Consider the following 19,598-nt stretch of genomic DNA (forward strand, 5'->3'; position numbering starts at 1 on the left):
TTTGTTGGATTTTAAATTTAACTGCTGACTCTGAATCTTAAATTACCAATCAACTAGTCGTGCATACCAATCAACTGGTCGTATGACAGACAGCCGAAATTGTCTAACAATAAATAATACCATTATCACGAGTCACTGGAAGGTACAGAGTTAAAAAAAATCAGTCAAACTTACAAAATTAGACTAACATCGCTCCAGACAGGTTGGCGCCAGTTACATTCGCGGCGGGACGGAGGGCTGTTGTGTCTGCTGGTGCTGCAGGTTAGTTGGTCTGTAACTGTAAATTGTTGCCTGCCCCACAGTGCGGCAAGTTTTCCTCTGACACATGTCTCTCAAGTCACCGCTCCTGTGTCTACAGCAAAAGATGACTGATAAAACTCTTCAAATCTTGTCATTCTCAACACTGACGCGTCTCCCAACATTAATACTCTAGCAGTCATTGGAAGGATAAACCTATAACGTATGTTTACGTATTTGGTTGATTAGATACACACAGTTTAGTGGTTTCTGTTAATTATTTAGTAGTCTTGGTTACAGCAGTCGGTTTGTTGGCAGTGTAGTCAAGTGTCGTAGGAGTTGAGACCAAGCCTGGAGCAGGGTAGAGTGTTGACCACACCACACACACTAGAAAATGAAGGGACGACGACGTTTCGGTCCGTCCTGGACCATTCTCAAGTCGATTGTGAGAGCTGAGTGAGACCAGGAGTAGAGAGCTGTGATGTGGGGTGAGAGTCGTAGAGCCTGGCGCTGTGAATGCGGGCGGAGTTGAGGAACTCGGTGCGGGGACGAGTGCGTGGAAGCTCGATGTGGCCAATGTCTGATCTGTGTCGAGGCTGAAGCGTCTTGTGAGGGTAGGAACTGGACCCGTCGAATTTTACATTGTTGTTGAAGATGTGTGATATCTCCCAAGATTATTGATCGATAAAAATTAATCCATCCAAAGGGTGGCACGGTCATGAATTACCCGTAACAAGATTATTTCCTATTGATTGCTTATATAATCGGTCCACACTTCACCATCCTCTAGCAGGTAGGAAAGCAGTGTTGACTGCAATTAGGGGAAGAGGTATGAATTCCTAATTCAACCCGTCCTCGACTCAAGTCCATTCCATCCAGCAGTCGACCCCACAGACGCATTCATAAATTTTATCATTCAAAACAGGAATTTTCTCAAATATAAATTAATACTATAATAGCATATTGTGCATATATAGGCATAGGTTAGGTTAGGGTTTGATGTTTAAGTTCTGTTGGCGATTATATGTATTTGTAGTACGTGGGTGAAGCATTTACAGTGTTGTGGTTCGAACAAAATCCATCAGTGAAGCACTTGTTCCAGAAGTGTTGGAATGCATCCCGTCCTCGACTCAAGTCCATTACATCCAGCGGTCAACCCCACAGACGCATTCATAAATTTTAACTTGCTGTTCATTCAAAACGGGAATTTTCTCAAGTATAAATTAATATTATAATATATTAGCATATTGTGCATATATAGGCATAGGATAGGTTAGGTTAGGTGTTTAGGTTCTGTTGGCGATTATTTTTATTTGTAGTACGTGGGTGAAGCATTTATAGCGTTGTGATTCGAACAAAATTCGTCAGTGAAGCACTTGTTCCGAATATGTTCGAACTTCAGCAGTTGTGAGTCGTGTGTAAATCGCCTTCCATTCATAAACAGGGGGTTTGGCGGGTGCATGGAATCACTTTTGGATCTTTGTTTGGAGGACGGGCTGTTTATAGCGTTGTGATTCGAACAAAATTCTTCAGTGAAACACTTGTTCAGGATATGTTCGAACGTCAGCAGTTGTGAGCCGTGTGTAAACCGCTTTTCATTCATAAACAGGGGGTTTAGCGGGTGCATGGAATCACTTTTGGATCTTTGTTTGGAGGACGGGCTATGGAATGTCATCAGTTGTGAGACGTGTGTAAACTGTTTTTCATTCATTCCCAGGGGGTTTGGCGGGTGCACGGAATGAACTTTGGCCTTTGTTTATGAGGACGGGCTGCATTTAGCAACCCGTCCTCGACTCAAGTCCATTACACCCAGCGGTCAACCCCACAGACGCATTCATAAATTTTAACATGCTGTTCATTCAAAACGGGAATTTTCTCAAGTATAAATTAATATTATAATATATTAGCATATTGTGCATATATAGGCATAGGATTGGTTAGGTTAGGTGTTTAGGTTCTGTTGGCGATTATTTGTATTTGTAGTACGTGGGTGAAGCATTTATAGCGTTTTGATTCGAACAAAATTCGTCAGTGAAGCACTTGTTCCGGATATGTTCGAACGTCAGCAGTTGTGAGTCGTGTGTAAACCGCTTTTCATTCATAAACAGGGGGTTTGGCAGGTGCATGGAATCACTTTTGGATCTTTGGAGGACGGGCTGCATTTAGAGAGGTGTGATTTGAATATAAAATATGAGTGAAGCACTATTCGAAAAAACTTCGAAGGTCATCCTGTGAGACGTATAAAACGTGATTTATCATTTATAAACTGCGTTTGGCGTCTGGTTTATCGAACATTTTGGCTGCTGTTTGAGGACGGACTGTTGAATCGCACCTCCAAATGTCTCGCCCCACTTACTTCAAATACATATAATGGCCAATGGAATCTAAATACCTAACCTCTCTAGGTACACAATTCTAAAATCTATTTATTCATAATATATGATCATATTAGTCTATAAGAACATGCAGGTTTCGAATACACACAGTAAGATGACATTTATGAATGCGTGGATTGACGTCGGCCACTGGATGATTGTCTCTACTGGTCATGTGAAGGCGAGGGGCTGCTGGACTAACGACCATATTGCCGGTGTTTATGAGGACGGAGTGAATTAAGATTTGATTGAATGAAACGTTTCCATGTCTGTGATTATATTACCGCTCTGAAACTCTTGATACAGATCTTGAATTATACACATCATAATTCTTGTTTTATTGATTTGGTGGTGGTGCTACAGCCCGTTCTCGCGAGCGTTCCCAACGTCAAGAAAGTGGCGTACTAAAGTGCTTTATCCTAACATACCAGGGGGACCCACGAACAGAAAACGGGACATTGTCAATTTTGCGAGCCACTTTTATTTTCTAGTACGACAGGGTGCTGGGTGTTGCCCCCAGTGAGCTGTTGTGGTAGGTGCAGTGTACAAGTCTTACGGGCCAGACAGTGCCATCTAACGACAAAATGAGAATTCACCAAGCATTTACACGTCCACTTACGAATCATGGCGGCTTTGTTTACATTTTTTACACCCCATCCTCCTGTTTAGAACTATGTGGACCATCGTACATATATTGACGTAAACGGCAATTAGATAGAATTTGGTACTAATCACTTTATAAGAGTGAACAAAATAAAGCTAAAAAACTAAATATTCTTAGGTCTAGTAGAGCACATGTATGTACTATATTAGGTCTGATATCTAGATTAGGCCTAGAAATTCTAACGATTCTCATTTGTTATGAATCTGAAGGCATTAATAAGGAGCATTTAGCACCGCTGCAATCGGTAGGCTTCTCATGTTTTATTGCGGTTCGTGTGGGATGAGGAAGAGGAACTAGGGAACGAGAATGTAGAAAATGGGACGAAAAATAGGACAAGAACAAAGGAATTGAAGGAAGTGAACAGGCTGGCGAGTGTTGTTTCTGTAACTATTTTTCTATATAAAAGTTAATGTATAAAAACATTTTACGAAAAAAGAGCTTACAGGATACACAAGATATTATCAGGTAGTATGTTTATTTAACACTCTGAGAGCCGCCAGGTGATGCAGGTGTGTTTGTTTACTTCTCTGAGAGCCGCCAGGTGATGCAGGTGTGTTTGTTTACTTCTCTGAGAGCCGCCAGGTGATGCAGGTGTGTTTGTTTACTTCTCTGAGAGCCGCCAGGTGATGCAGGTGTGTTTGTTTACTTCTCTGAGAGCCGCCAGGTGATGCAGGTGTGTTTATTTACTTCTCTGAGAGCCGCCAGGTGATGCAGGTGTGTTTATTTACTTCTCTGAGAGCCGCCAGGTGATGCAGGTGTGTTTGTTTATTTCTCCGGTGGGTCAGGGTGGTGGGCGTGGCGCCAGATGACACAGGTGTTATCACGGCTGCCCGTCACGAGGACCTCACCTCCGTAGCTCACTGCCATGGAGAACACCTCCTCGTCATGTCCTCGTTCCTCCTGAAACCAGGAGCACGAGGATGAGAAACGGACACACACACACACACACACATATACATACATACATAGTACATGTGCCAATCTACAAGAAATGGGGAAGACAGAAACCGTTCAGCTATAAATCAGTATCAATGAGAATCCCCTACAAGTTTTTAGAGTGATTCGAAGCAGGCCAGTAGAACATATAGAATATAAATTTTGTCTCCAAACACCAGCATGGATTTAAGAAATTAAAATCCTTCCTGCCAAACTTGCTGGAATTCTGCAATAAGACAACATGAACAAGAGAGAAGGATGGGTAGACTGCATATTCCTCGACTGTCAGAAAGTATTCGATACTGTCCCACACAAGAGCATCCTACTCACGCTAGAAAAGCAGGGTGGTGTATCAAGAAAAGTCCTGAGGTGGGTCAGCGAGTACTCAGGAAGGAAGCAAAGGGTTATAATGAGAGAAGATATATGAGATTGGATTGAGGTTACGATTGGAGTACCACAAGGGTCAGTTCTAGGGCCCATACTTTTTCTAATATGTCAATGACCTGACAAAAGAATTTGGCTCCTTCACATCACTGCTTCGAGATGATGCAAAACTAATGAGAAGAGTATGAACATAGACTGTGATGCATTGCAAACTAATTTAGACATACTTTACCTTGCAATGATTTTGGGGCTCAACGTTCCCGCGGCCCGGTCCTCGACCAAGCCTCCTAATGTATTTCTAGAAGTGGTGTGAAAAATGGCTGCTAGAATTTAACCCAGCAAAATGTAAAGTCATGAGGGTTGGGACAGGAGTGAGAAGACCAGTACAGCAGTATGGGATGAAGGGAGGACAGGTTTTTCAATCTGAAAAAAGAGGTTGTTGGCGTGGGCGTCACCCCAGATCGGATGCCAGAAGCCCACATTAGCAGGGTAACAATAGCTGTTTATGGTACTCTGGCCAACGCACGTGTATCCTCCAGAAACTTGGACAAAAGGGCTTTTGCGCCCTATACACAGCAAAGGTAAAACTCTTGAATATGTATCCCTAGCATAGAACCCGCACCTGAAAAAGGACATGGAAAACTAGAAAAGATCCAAAAATGTGCAACAAGGCTCGTTCCTGATCTGAAGGGATTAAGCTATGAGGAAAGAGAAAACTGGACCTTACCCCACTGGAGGAAACATAGGTGAGGGGGACATGCTAACAACATATAATATTCTAATGGAAATTGACAAAATAGACAAAGAAGCATTATCACAGATAGAAACTAGAGACAGATGAGTTAGAGAGACGTAAAAAAGAATGTTTTCAGTGTAAGTGTAATAGGTAAGACGTAAAAGTCGTTGAAGTTAATTCGGTTCAGTATTATAAATGTAAATATGTTAAAAGCGTGAGAAATGAGCATTAACATCATAACGTTGGGAAGGCGGCGCTAGGAGCCTAGCGCGACCATGACACGCTCGCGCGTCGCCATGACCCACCTGGACGCAGCGGCCGTCCTGGGCGTCCCACACCCTCAAGAAGCCGTCCTCGCCAGCAGTGATGATCCTCGTCCCCGCCGGATTGAAGGCCACCTGCGGACGGGAGACACCTGGATACAACCCAACATGATAAACTACAGATCAGTTATATGTAAAGGGAAAATTGCTTCAATTGACAAACACAAATGTCATCGGTACACACCTTGAACAAATATAGATTACAAATCTTACAACATGGCGTTACTAAGGGTCATTAATTGTTAACAGATAACATAACCCAGCCGTATGATTAATAAGGAAAGTGACAACGTTTCGGTCAGGCTTGGACCCTTGGTCAGGACCTCATAAGGTCCAAAACGGGCAGAAACCTGGTCACTTCTTTTTCATTTGTTGAGGGGGTGCGGCTATTGGTTTCCGCCACGTTATCGTGACTGCAATTTTTAACATTATTTTATCCAGCATATTCGAAGTCTTCGAAAAAGGAAAAGATTACAACTTTATACACCTCTTGATTTGATCAAGTCTCTGACCCAAGATACCCGCAAGACACTGATGAGAAAAGTTGAGGGTCGAGTGTGACCTCTGACCTTGGTGACCTCGCCGTTGTGACCGTCCAGTTGGAGTGTGTGCGTGAGGGTGGGCAGGTGTAGGACGTTGGCAGTCCTGTCAACACCACCTGTCACCAGCTGCCGTCCACAGCTGTCCCACGCTCCAGACACCACCTGCCGGCGGACCACGTAACTCCGTCAGATGAAATAATATAAGAAAGAGAATGGGTATTGGTTGATAGCGTTGCATAAAGTAACTGGCAACGGATAACGAGTGTATTGGAAAACACGTCTGTTAGTTATAGCTGCACTTAGTTGCGTGGAGGCTACGGTAGGGAAGGGGCACGCACCTCGGCGTCGTGGTGGAGTGTGTGGAGAGAGTGGTGGGTGTGGCGGAGGTCCCAGATGTTGGCGGCGGCGTCTGTGCCCCAGGAGGCCAGGTAGTGGCCACACCAGCTCACTCCCGCCCCGTTCACTTCCCCGTCATGCCTCGCCAACGTCCCGCTGCACCTATGAGGCGGTTTGCGGACATCACCTAGTTACTCATCACTGAAAATCATGTTAATCTAAGATCAATTGACTTCACTTATTAAGATATAAGAGATCCTGGTTAGTATGTGTTGATCTGACTCACTCGTGGGTGCGGGCGTCCCACAGTCTGACGGTGCCGTCGAAGGAGGCTGTGTAGAGGGCGTGACCTGACCTGTCGCCGCCCACGCCCACCACTGCTCCTGTGTGGCCAGACAGTGTCGTCGCACACTCTCCTGAAGGGCCAAACATGTCTTAGTCTTAATACCGCTTAATTTAAATAACTTTGAAGCAATGAATGTTGATGAAAATTCTGTTTTTTATCATAACCTTAGCAAGGTTTTCGATACCGTTCAGTTAGTTTTAGTTTAGTTCAGCGTTAAGAAAATGAACATAATAAAGCACTACATGGCTAATAAATAGAAAACGGATCGAATGTTGGCATAACTGAGCTAAATTAAAGCCCGAGTACATACTATACTTACTTTGTAAGTCACTAGTGACTTACTCACCTAGAGTCACTAGTGGTGTGTCCCCGGGTTTTCTCCTGGGACTTTATATTATACAGTGGTGTTCTTGATCTTGTAATACATATAAATATTAGTTAATTTGCAGAGGATGCAACAAATAGGTAATGATTAAATTAGCCTAATGAAAGTGACACTAAGTCAACGCAGTAATTTTGATATTGGTAAATCTTTGGAAAAATGTAAGATGAGATTCGTGATTAGTAAAGACCTAAGTTCAAGTTAGCAGTGTGTTAATGCATACAATAAAGCTAGTATGATAATTTTGTTTTACTAGGCTTGTCAGACTCTGCAGTTTGCCCTATTTAATGACTGGCAAATGTTCTTGGAAATACAACGAACAATGAGTAAGGGATATACAGTATGTTCCGAAAGGTGTACCAAATGTCTGGGTGAAGATATACTGAGAGTTTACCTTGCGGACGACTGATGAAAAAAGGACCTTGGAGTCAGAACCCACCAATCACTGAACGTTGCACAACAAGTGGGAGCTGCAGTAAATAAAGCAAACCAAATCGTAAAGAATAGCCAAGAGAAATTTTGACTGCGAGGAAAAGTAGGTAGCTATTGAACTGTATAAATCACTATATGGCGCCCCCATCTGGATTATTGTATCCAAACACAGACCCCATCTTCAGAAAGGCATATCTGCTTTTGGAGAAAGTTCAACACCGGGCAACTAAAATCCTTCCTGAAGTCGACTCTCACACCAGGAATAGTTGAGGGCCACAGGACTAGCAACACTGCAAATCTGCCATGTGCAACACACTTGGCAGAGCTGATCTCAATGAAACTTAAAATACTGAACACTTTGTAGGATAATGATCCGAACCACTTCTACAAAAGGTCAGATGAAACACAGAGTAACAGCTTCAAGCTCTACAAGCCACAATGTAGGAAGGACAACAGGAGATACCTTCACATGCATAGGGTTATAGACCTTTGGAACCGCCTTTGGAAGCCGTATATGTTAATTAAAAACTACTGAATTTCAAAATTCAGTTCAATAAAATTATTAGGACGAATGGAGGACCTTTTACAAGCCGCTGGCTTCCTGTCCTTGTCGAGGCCACTAGAGAGATAGTGGCCCCTCAGGTAAATACTTTCTGGTTTCCCAGTAAGCTATTGTAGTGGCCTTAATAATTTTCCAAACTAAGAATAAAAAGGATAATCTCAGTATCGGGAATATTTCTTATCAAGAGATATTAAGAGTATTGCCGGTATACTGTCTTGAAAGACGTAACACGAGGTGGCATTAACAGAGGATTAGGTGTTGAAACTGTTCAACCATGATACATCTCAAAAGGATGGATAACAGTTTGACCAATTTACTGATGGATGTAAATATCCAATTTACAATATTGGATGTGTGTAAATATTGGTCAGGTCAGAAGTTGTCCACGAGTGGCACATACGGAAGGATAAGGCAGATATACACCTCGAACCGTGGACCCCATGTGTGTGTGAGGCCAAAGCTGATTTATACTGACCCATGTTGAGGTCCCATATCCTGGCGGAGGTGTCCATGCCGCCGGTGATGAGAGAGTGCCTGGAGGAGGGCAGGGGTGCCACAACCACCACGGGACCCTCGTGCCCTGCCACCACCAGCTCGCATGACCCTGTGCCAGCCTCCCATAGACGCACAGTCCCGTCAAAGCTGCACGTCGCCACCAGCTCACTGGCGAAGACAGCGAAAGGTGAGACAGGCAGAGAGAGAGAGAGGTAATTATCTTTTGTCAAATAATCTGGCAGATGAAATTTAGGGGCACCTACACCAGCTGGCAGGTGGTCCTCAGGGGTACCTACACCAGCTGGCAGGTGGTCCTCAGGGGTACCTACACCAGCTGGCAGGTGGTCTTCAGGGGTACCTACACCAGCTGGCAGGTGGTCCTCAGGGGTACCTACACCAGCTGGCAGGTGGTCCTCAGGGGTACCTACACCAGCTGACAGGTGGTCCTCAGGGGTACCTACACAAACTGGCAGGTGGTCCTCAGGGGTACCTACACCAGCTGGCAGGTGGTCCTCAGGGGTACCTACACCAGCTGGCAGGTGGTCCTCAGGGGTACCTACACCAGCTGGCAGGTGGTCCTCAGGGGTACCTACACCAGCTGACAGGTGGTCCTCAGGGGTACCTACACAAACTGGCAGGTGGTCCTCAGGGGTACCTACACCAGCTGGCAGGTGGTCCTCAGGGGTACCTACACCAGCTGGCAGGTGGTCTTCAGGGGTACCTACACCAGCTGGCAGGTGGTCTTCAGGGATACCTACACCAGCTGGCAGGTGGTCCTCAGGGGTACCTACACCAGCTGGCAGGTGGTGTCACTTACTCGTGCTTGCCGATGAACGTGACATCGAAAACCACGTCGGTGTGGCCCTTGAGAGTAGCTTCGGCGCCTCCGTCAGCGGTCCGCCACAGACGGCACTCCCTGTCGTAGCTTCCTGTGGCGCACCTGCACCCGGGGGAGGTGGTCTGTTAGTGTTGGTGTGAGGACCATGGTGGGAGGTGGTCTGTTAGTGTTGGTCTGAGGACTTCTCCGATAGAAGGCGGTCTTATGAAACATGGGGACAAACATCCATGGTTTACCATGGATAGGTTTATCCATTTAGATAGGAAACCTATCTAAACAGCAATAAAGACCGTATGACCGCAATAAAGACCGCAATAAAGACTAGTACACTCAGTACTTGAACTCATGGAATTAATTGCCTGTTTATATGAAATGTGTTATCTGGTTGAACTACAGTTACCTGATATATTTTTTTAGAATTTTAAATTTTAAATTCGTTGTCCGAATCCGAATTTAAATTATAAATTCGTTGCCCGAAATGCAACGCGTGCTAGTGGCTGAATAGGAATGTAAACACTCTTGTACAGTATATAAATAAATGTCGGCGCATAGTATGAGAGACAATGTCATTCGAAATGGATTAATTATTATTAATAGCGGGCAGAATTGGTGGATGGCGCTCAAGCTGATTGGCGGAGCGCCATCCACCAATCAGCGCTCACTTGCGACCTGCCAGAGGCAACAGAAAACGGGTCGTGTTGCGCGGCCTTCCAGCGGCAGCCGTCAGTGTAAACAGCGGCCTCTAAGGGAGGAACTTGGCCCCACTTCAAGGAACTTGCTGTTAGTCACGCAAAATAGCGCAAGTAAGTAAGCAATTATCAAAAGAAAGCACCAAACCGGGAAGGCTATGTAGCACCAACAACATATCGCAAGTTAATAAGACGCTTCTCTTGACTCTTGTCCTGAGTGCTGGCCTCAAGTTAGCTGAAGAACTTCAGTAACTTTCTACTTCAACGGGATGATGCACTACGAAGCTGATTTGAATGATTGGTGATTGTTGAAGGTAAATCTCACAATCCTTGTGTGGGGATGTCGGTAGGTGTGTGTATAGTACGCAAGGAACCTATAGATTATGCTTAATTATTGATCAAACATATTTTATTTACCTCCTAAATGGAGTAACGTTTTTGGAAATAGAGCTATCCTAGTAGGTATAATTCAATTTATTTTAATCGTTGGCTCAAGATCAATCGTGGCGTTCATTGCATGTCTGTCAGTTGATTTCAGTGAAAGCATTTAGAGTGTGATAAATTAATTATTTGGGATTATCTTGCCCTATACGTGAATCAAGATGATCAATGTGATCAAGGTGATGATTAATGTGGTCAGGCCGTAGGCTGGCCACACACACCATGCTAGAGACAGGACCGTCCTGCCATTGAGTGCTCTGTCCCCCACCCGTCCAGGAACACCTCCAGCAGCAGGACGGTAATTTGTCCTATTTTGGGGGCCCTGTCTAAAATAATTATAAATGGTACATCGGCTGCTTCCTGTAGTTTGTGAAGTAAGTTAATTTGGTTAGCATATGTCGTTCCCGCGAGAGTAAAAATGAATATTCATGTCTTCCAGTTCCATATTTTTACTGTATAAATGCATGTGCTTAATATATACAGTACGTTAAAAAAGTTATTTTAGAAAAAACACTCCAAATTTGCATTCATTACGTTATTGTGATATTGGAGATATACACAATTCTCCCAAGTATATTTTCTCCAACTTTGTATATATTTTAATTCATTATAATACATGTTTGATTTAGGGTACATCATCAGATTTAAGGCTTTAGTGAATAATTTGTTAAATACTATGATTTGGTCTTTTGTGTATTTTAATTATTATAATAATGAAGTAAAAATGCATATGATATGTATATATATATATATATATATATATATATATATATATATATATATATATATATATATATATATATATATATATATATATATATATACACACACAAAAAAGAGTACCACCTCTGGCTGGAAGAAGGGGACCCTTAGCCTCGGAGGAAATCACACATAACGGATTAGAGGGTATGTTTAGGTCCCCCTCCAATAGTTTCTGTGCATATATATATATATATATATATATATATATATATATATATATATATATATATATATATATTTATATATATATATATATATGTCGTACCTAGTAGCCAGAACGCACTTCTCGGGCTACTATTCAAGGCCCGATTTGCCTAATAAGCCAAGTTTTCCTGAATTAATATATTTTCTCTAATTTTTTTCTTATGAAATCATAAAGCTACCCATTTCATTATGTATGAGGTCAATTTTTTTTTATTGGAGTTAAAATTAACGTAGATATATGACCGAACCTACCCAACCCTACCTAACCTAACCTAACCTATCTTTATAGGTTAGGTTGGGTTAGGTAGCCGAAAAAGTTAGGTTAGGTTAGGTTAGGTAGGTTAGATAGTCGAAAAACAATTAATTCATGAAAACTTAGCTTATTAGGCAAATCGGGCCTTGCATAGTAGGCTGAGAAGTGAGTTCTGGCTACTAGGTACGACATATATATATATAAATATATATATATATATATATATATAAATATATATATATATATATATATATATATATATATAAATATATATATATATATATATATAAATATATATATATATATATATATATATATATATATATATATATATATATAAATATATATATATATATATATATATATATATAAATAAATATATATATATATATAAATATATATATATATATAAATATATATATATATATATATATATATATATATATATATATATATATATATATATATATATAAATATATATATATATATATATATAAATATATATATAAATATATATATAAATATATATATAAATATAAATATATATATATATATATATATATATATATATATATATATATATATATATATATATATATATATATATATATATATATGTATGTTAAATATGATCGAAAAAGTAAGATTAATAATTCTAACACGAATTTTCTCAATATTTCTTCTGTTTCTTTTTACTGTCGATGGTAATTGAAAAATCAATTCTCCAAAATTCATTTTTATTTCTAGTCTGACGCGACGCCTGAACGTGTTTCGTAATTACCTATTAATTACGGTAACAATAGATAATTACGAAACGCGTTCAGGCGTCCCGTCAGACTAGAAATAAAAATGAATTTTGGAGAATTGATTTTTCAATTACCATCGACAGTAAAAAGAAACAGAAGAAATATTGAGAAAATTCGTATTAGAATTTTTAATCTTACTTTTTCGGTCATATTTAACAACGTTTACAAGAAAGACTGCTACCAAAATATACTAATATACTACATATATACTGTATATATATATATATATATATATATATATATATATATATATATATATATATATATATATATATATATATATATATATATATATATTTTTTTTTTTTTTTTTTTTTTTTTTTTTTTTTTTTTTTTTTTTTTTTTTTTTACCTAGAAGGGGTAAATCAGCTGTGTCCATTTTTTGAGATTTGGAAATGACCACCTAGATCAGAATGATGAGATCACTGTGATCAGGGTGAATCATTAATATATATCAAATAGGCTATCATATTCAATTATTCCGAAATCGGGTCTATATAAGACACGGAGAAGACTGGGAAATAAGACACGGAGTACTCACAGCGTCGCCTCCTTGTTGAGGGCGACGTTGGTGAGAGGCAGTATGTGGGCACGGAGAGTGGTGGCACTGGCGTAGGTGCCGTGCGTGGCGCCACGGAGGGCCTCCACCAGGCGGCCCACCAGACGTTCAAGTCGCTGGCGTTGACCCACTGCGCTCCTCTCGATAGCCATCACCTGCTGCACCACCTCCTCCACCTGGGACCTGTGTGTATATGTGTTAGGCATGCCTGGGACACGCGTGTGTGTAATTACCAGAGTGTAGTTACAGGATGAGAGCTAAGTTCGTGGTGTCCCGTCAACCCAGCACTCTTTGTCATACAACGCTTTGAAACTAGGTCAGGAAACTAGGTCAACTAGTAGCACACACTAGTGTTTGTGTGTGTGTGTGTGTGTGTTTTACGCATACCTGAGACCTGTGTGTGTGTATATTATGCATACATGGGGATCGGTGTTATGCATACCTGAGCAGGAGTCTGTTATGCAGACCTGAGCAGGAGTGTGTTATGTATACCTGAGCAGGAGTGTTATGCATACCTGAGCAGGAGTGTGTTATGCATACCTGAGCAGGAGTGTGTTATGCATACCTGAACAGTAGTGTGTTATGCATACCTGAACAGGAGTGTGTTATGTATACCTGAGCAGGAGTGTGTTATGCATACTTGAGCAGAAGTGTTATGAATACCTGAACAGGGTAATGATCACGGTATACAGTTATGTATACCCGAGCAGGAGACGTGTGACGCATGTCTGTGAAAATCGAATTAATACTTAAAATATATAAATTGAACTACATAATAAAGTCTTTCACTTTTACCTCACTGAACTCATCCACACTTTATCAGCCGGTTAAACACAGCTGGGTCTGGCCTGTAACTGTCCGGGTGACCGCAGAGATAGCCTCGTTCTGAACTCGAGGAAACTTCGCAAAGCCAAAATGGTTAACGACACCAAAGATTACTATTTTGACGCTACTGTTAATCTTTTTGAATCGGAATTATTATCATACTCATTCCAATCTATTGTATAATAAATAATAACAAAGACTTGTTCATCTTACAAAACCAATAATAAGAAAATATGAGGTGGATGTCGTAGGCCCTTCTGTATGAGGCTACTCACTCCGGCCGCAGGTCGAGGAGGTGGACCTCGCGACGACACGACGCGCCGCCCCTCACCGGGTTCGTCAGCTCGAAGGTCAGTCCTGCAGGAGTGTGAGATCGATGAGAGATGTCTGAGGTTAGGAGGTGAGAGATGGTTGGTGTTAGGGAGAGAGAATGGGGGATGGCCTTGTGTATACCTTGTCAATGTCTTTTCTCCGGTGAATATTAATTTAAATTAATAACTCATTTGGCAAGTTCTGAATCCACTCAGAATCACTAGTTCCATTGCGTATGTGGTGTAATAATTCTGTGTATAGTGTTTTTGACTTGAAATACTAAACCTTGAATGCTAGGTAAATTTAGTTTATTTCGCATATTAGGAAATGTGAAAGTTATTGGACTGATAAGTAGCATTATAAGGGCCTTATTTTGACTTTTTTTTTTATCTTGAACTACCTCTGCTCTGATATTGTTCTAAGGCTGGTGCATGTTTCTTGATCTGTTAAAGTTCTTATGTTAGCCAAGTGCTTAATTTTAGCTAATCTAATTTTTAGCTATTTTGAGGGTTGTGCTTTCACTACAATCCAGCGTCTTCGGTCTATCTTTACATTGTTGATACTGCTCGTGAACCTGTGGTAAAATACAAGGTACTGAGATGCCAGGGTTTTGTATGATATTAATATTGTAATTCGTTTTGTCGGGGACAAGAAGCCTATGTATATATATATACTTTAGGTTTGTTAGGTAACAACAGTTGCCTAACTGCTAGGTGAACATAGGCATTAGGTAAAATTCAACGTGCCTTACCATTTCTATCTCACCTGGGAATCGAATCCGGGATCTCTGATTGTACGTCTAGAACGAAGCCAACTGTACTACCGAAATCCTTTTTGTTTTTGTTGCCCTGTTTTGGAATATATGTATATGGAATATATGAATATATGTATATGAATATGTATATGGAATATATGCGAGTGTGAAGCTCCTGGTGATGCTAGTCTAACCACTTGGGCTGGACGGTAGAGCGACGGTCTCACTTCATGCACGTCAGCGTTCAATCCACGACCGTCCAAGTGGTTGGGCACCATTCCTTCTCCTGGTCTCATCCCAAATCCTTATCCTGACCCCTTCCAAGTGCTTTTTAGTCGTAATGGCTTGGCGCTTTCCCCTGATAATTCATTCATTCCTGGTGGTACTTTGGTGTGTACGAACAGCCCTTCCGCCTGCAATGATAGTACTTATAATAACGATGAGGACCATAGTATATACACACCGACGTACAACGAAATTAGTAAATAGAAATCTGAACTATTGAGTTGGACAAGCCGGAAAACTGTTTTTTTTTTTACTTGTGTTGTTTTGTCAAACTAAACTAACTTTACCTAACCTTCCTATGTCTAATACACGATATCTGAGGCCTAATATAGTACATATGTGTGCTATACTTAGCGTGGGACACTAAACCTTGAAATCATCTCAAGATAGGAATATTTTTGTTTTTTTTAGCTTCATTTATTTTAAAATAATGCCTTACTAGTCAGTATACTACTATCTAAAAGCTAAGAACGTACGAATTCTGACTATTGACGATCATCACAACAGGTACTATCGAAACAGGAGGATGGGTGTGTACGAGAGACCCCGTTGATGTACGAGGCTATCACCCGCAGGAGGCTAAGAGCAGTACTCGTACTGCTTTTACGAGTACTGCTTTTGGGACTGATCTTAGTAAGGCATTTATTAGTACATTGAACATTGTGAGAGTTAAGATTCTATTAACTGGCGAGAGTGTCTAGTTGCACTAATTTGGCTTCATTTGTGTGGCTCTGAAACGATGCAGAAGACTTTCAGTCAATGAGAAAAAATTTATCCATTGTAGAAATTGATTACATATGTCCGTATGAACTTATTCAAACAATATAACTTCCCAGTTAACAATATCGAAGGTAGGGTTCAAATCAAGAAATTATGTAAATGTGTCATATTTATTACTATGGGACGTGAGGAAGGTTACAAATATAATTAAGTTTAATTATAATTTAATGTTAAACTTGGCTTAGTGCGTGAACCGAAAATTTACCTTGCGCCGAAAAAGAAAAAAACGAATCGGAAAGGTCAGGGCTCTGAGCCCAATAGAGCCACAGTTCCAATCTGTCCACTACGGGCTCACCATAGTCCATGCTCCTTGGAACGTTTGTTCCGTGTAACTGAATCTAAAACAACAACAACAATATTCTAATCTGCAGAGGGGTGAAACACTCTTAGTCTGTCTCTTATCCTCTGGCTTTTACTACAGATTTTTTTATGATTAAAGTAATATGCCTACATTCTCCGGAAGCAATAAAACTCACACAGCCTTTCGGTCAATAATAAATATGATAATAATAATAATGTTAATTTAGGGAAAAGTATTTGCATACAAAATGAGATTCAAGAAGAATGTTGAATTTCTAGGTAGGGCAAGTATTCACTATGCCTAAAGCCACTAATTTCGGGCATTTCGGGGTAAAAGCCTCATAGGCTTTCCATACCAATTCGCTGCGAAGATAGTCTGAAACAGTTTTATGGCACGTTGCCGACGTGTCCCAAATGCTAATTAACATTTGTAGTCAAGTCTAAAAATATGTTGACGCTCAAAATTTGACATATATTCTTAGAATATATGTAAATGAATATGTTAGATATTAAGTCACTGCACATACTCTCATGTATATTTTATATATATAAAACGCTGAATTGTAATGTCAATCCTGACCTCAAAAGCTTCCTAGAAGGTTGTAACAGAACCCATGAGCACCACACCAGAAACAAATACCTATTTGATATTCCAAGAGTACGACTTAATCAAACTTGAAATGCTCTACAAATCAAGGGACCCAGAATGTGGAATGATCTTCCCAATCATGTCAAAGACTGTACCTCTCTCAACCAGTTTAAGATAAAAACTAAGTACTACCTAATTAACTCCCTGTAACCTACCTTACCCCTAAATGTCAACCCATGTCTACTATTTTAAACAATGCTGTTTGTTGACCAAATTGTATATTTGCTTTTTTTCTGCCATGTCCCCCTCCATTTTTTATTTTTTATTTTCTCAACACAATTTATACTTTAATCTCAATTAGTATTAAGTTTTAGTCTTAGTGTTTTCCTGCCCGAAACGCTTTGCGTAATAGTGGCTTTAGGCATTGTATGTACTAGCTCTATCTATAAATCCATTAATGTTTGTATCTCACCTTGTATGTATGTACTTTACCTGAATAAACATTTGATTTGATTTGATTTGAATAAAGAATTTATCTGTAAATATATCTTCAGATTCCTAATTGAATTATATGCAGCATCGATATATTATAGCATTTTATTCCACCGATCCAAATTCTAGCTACTCTCGCATGAGTAAAACTATGCACGTGAACACACTCACCAGGAGGGAAGTAACGTAGGTATATACGTTTAAGATTCATGATGTCTAAAGAACTGGACACTGTCTGTGATGTGTTTACGGTCACCATGGCAACTCTACCAGTGAATGCGTTTTCTATGGTATTTACAGAAAACTTTATATTTCTTTTAACATACACAGTTATAAATGATTGAAAACCAGTTTAGAAACTGGTTTAATCAGTCGATTATTATTTCTAGTGTTCGTATGATAGATAGGAAGTCTAGGTTTGTCCTCTTATTTTGCCTGAAGATATTTTTGTATATTTTGAAAGTTATTTTTTTAATTCTTGTACAGCCAGTAGCACTCATAGCGTTTCAGGCAAGTCCTTAATCCTAATTTTCTCGAGAAAACGACCCGCCAAATCGTTCTAACAACCAGGTACCCATTCACTGCTGGGTGAACAGAGGCGTACAGTTAAGGATTGGCGCCCAGTCAATCCTGCCCGGCCAGGATACGAATCCAGGCGTGAACCCAGATCCCGGGTTAGATTCTCGGGTGGGACTGGCGAAATTTCCTTTCACGTAATGTTAGCCTAGTATGTTGACCAGAGCACACACTAGAAGGTGAAGGGACGACGACGTTTCGGTCCGTCCTGGACCGTTCTCAAGTTGATTGTGAGAATGGTCCAGGACGGACCGAAACGTCGTCGTCCCTTCACCTTCTAGTGTGTGGTCTGGTCAACATACTTCAGCCACGTTGTTGTGACTCATCGTCCGCGTTAGCCTAGTAGTAATTAGGTACCCAGGAGTTGTGCAACTGTTGTGTGGTGGCATTCTGAAGAAGATCAGTAATTCGACCTTGGTAGGGGAGGGAGCTCGATATAAGACTAAAGTGTGTGTGCAACGATAAAACCCGAGCACAACTAGCCTCAACGCTAAACAAATAATAACGATTACATTATAATAATTACATGAAATCAATATATGAATCAAAGATGGGGCCACGCAGGGTTCATATTCCACACCAATGCAATCGGGTGTCAAGGTACCGTTACCATTACAAAACTTATGCATGAAGTTGGGTGAGGAACTTCGTGTTGTCAGTTCTGCTGCGTGGTTTGGTAAGTTACACGTGTATCTATGTATGTATATGTCTTTGTGTGTGTGTGTGCTTGACATCAGATATTTTGCAGAAGTGTTCGGAGTTTATGTTATCGTGCTTATTGAATATCCTCAATGTCCTCGTGTGAGCAATCCTGCCTTGAGGCACCGTCCTTGAGGATTCGGTCCCGCAGCCTAGCGTCCTCCAATCTTGGTGCGCGACTTAATTTCCATAATGTTTTGCTTACCATGTGTTGAACTTTCACTGGTGCGGTAAATACAACTTTCAGGTGTGTGGTCGGCCGCACTTGATAATAATGCAGTGATTCATAATAATAATAATAGTGACTTGAATGCAGCACCATCAAGGTGGGCCTCTCGAAGGATTTATAAAACTAAATTTTTGTAATTTTAATTTCTGTTCGGGGGGGGGGGGGAAGGTTTATATCGAGGTCCCCCTAAGGTCGAATTACTGGTAGGCTTATCCAGATCTCCCTTGGCCTACTATTGATGTACCCCATAATAGTTGCCAAGCTGTCGGGTTCCTATTTTACTGTACTGTTAGGTGAGCAGAAGCATCAGTTAAACGAAACGAAACGTGTGCTAGGAGCACACTGCAACTGGTGTGTACAGGACACCTTATCCACTTATGCCCCAAAGAATGAGGTGATTTGATAAAATACTGTACCCAAGATTACCATCAGAGTGCCGGCGGGCTGATGGACA

At 40.7% G+C, this 19,598-nt stretch overlaps 1 protein-coding gene across 1 annotated transcript; it reads right to left on the reverse strand.

Moving 5' to 3' along the window:
- Positions 1-3,734: 3,734 nt before the first annotated feature.
- Positions 3,735-17,884, reverse strand: LOC123747570 (dynein assembly factor with WD repeat domains 1-like). Its single transcript, XM_069321726.1, has 10 exons — positions 17,812-17,884; positions 14,404-14,485; positions 13,286-13,486; positions 9,568-9,690; positions 8,731-8,918; positions 6,820-6,949; positions 6,536-6,695; positions 6,225-6,359; positions 5,638-5,730; positions 3,735-4,176 (listed from the first exon to the last, which is right to left on the reverse strand). The coding sequence occupies exons 1-10, from the start codon at positions 17,849-17,851 to the stop codon at positions 4,042-4,044; spliced, it is 1,287 nt and encodes a 428-aa protein (XP_069177827.1). The 5' UTR covers positions 17,852-17,884; the 3' UTR covers positions 3,735-4,041.
- Between the last annotated feature and the right edge of the window lie 1,714 nt (positions 17,885-19,598).

The sequence above is a fragment of the Procambarus clarkii genome, chromosome 10, assembly GCF_040958095.1.
Source record: "Procambarus clarkii isolate CNS0578487 chromosome 10, FALCON_Pclarkii_2.0, whole genome shotgun sequence".
Taxonomy (NCBI): Eukaryota; Metazoa; Arthropoda; class Malacostraca; order Decapoda; family Cambaridae; genus Procambarus; species Procambarus clarkii.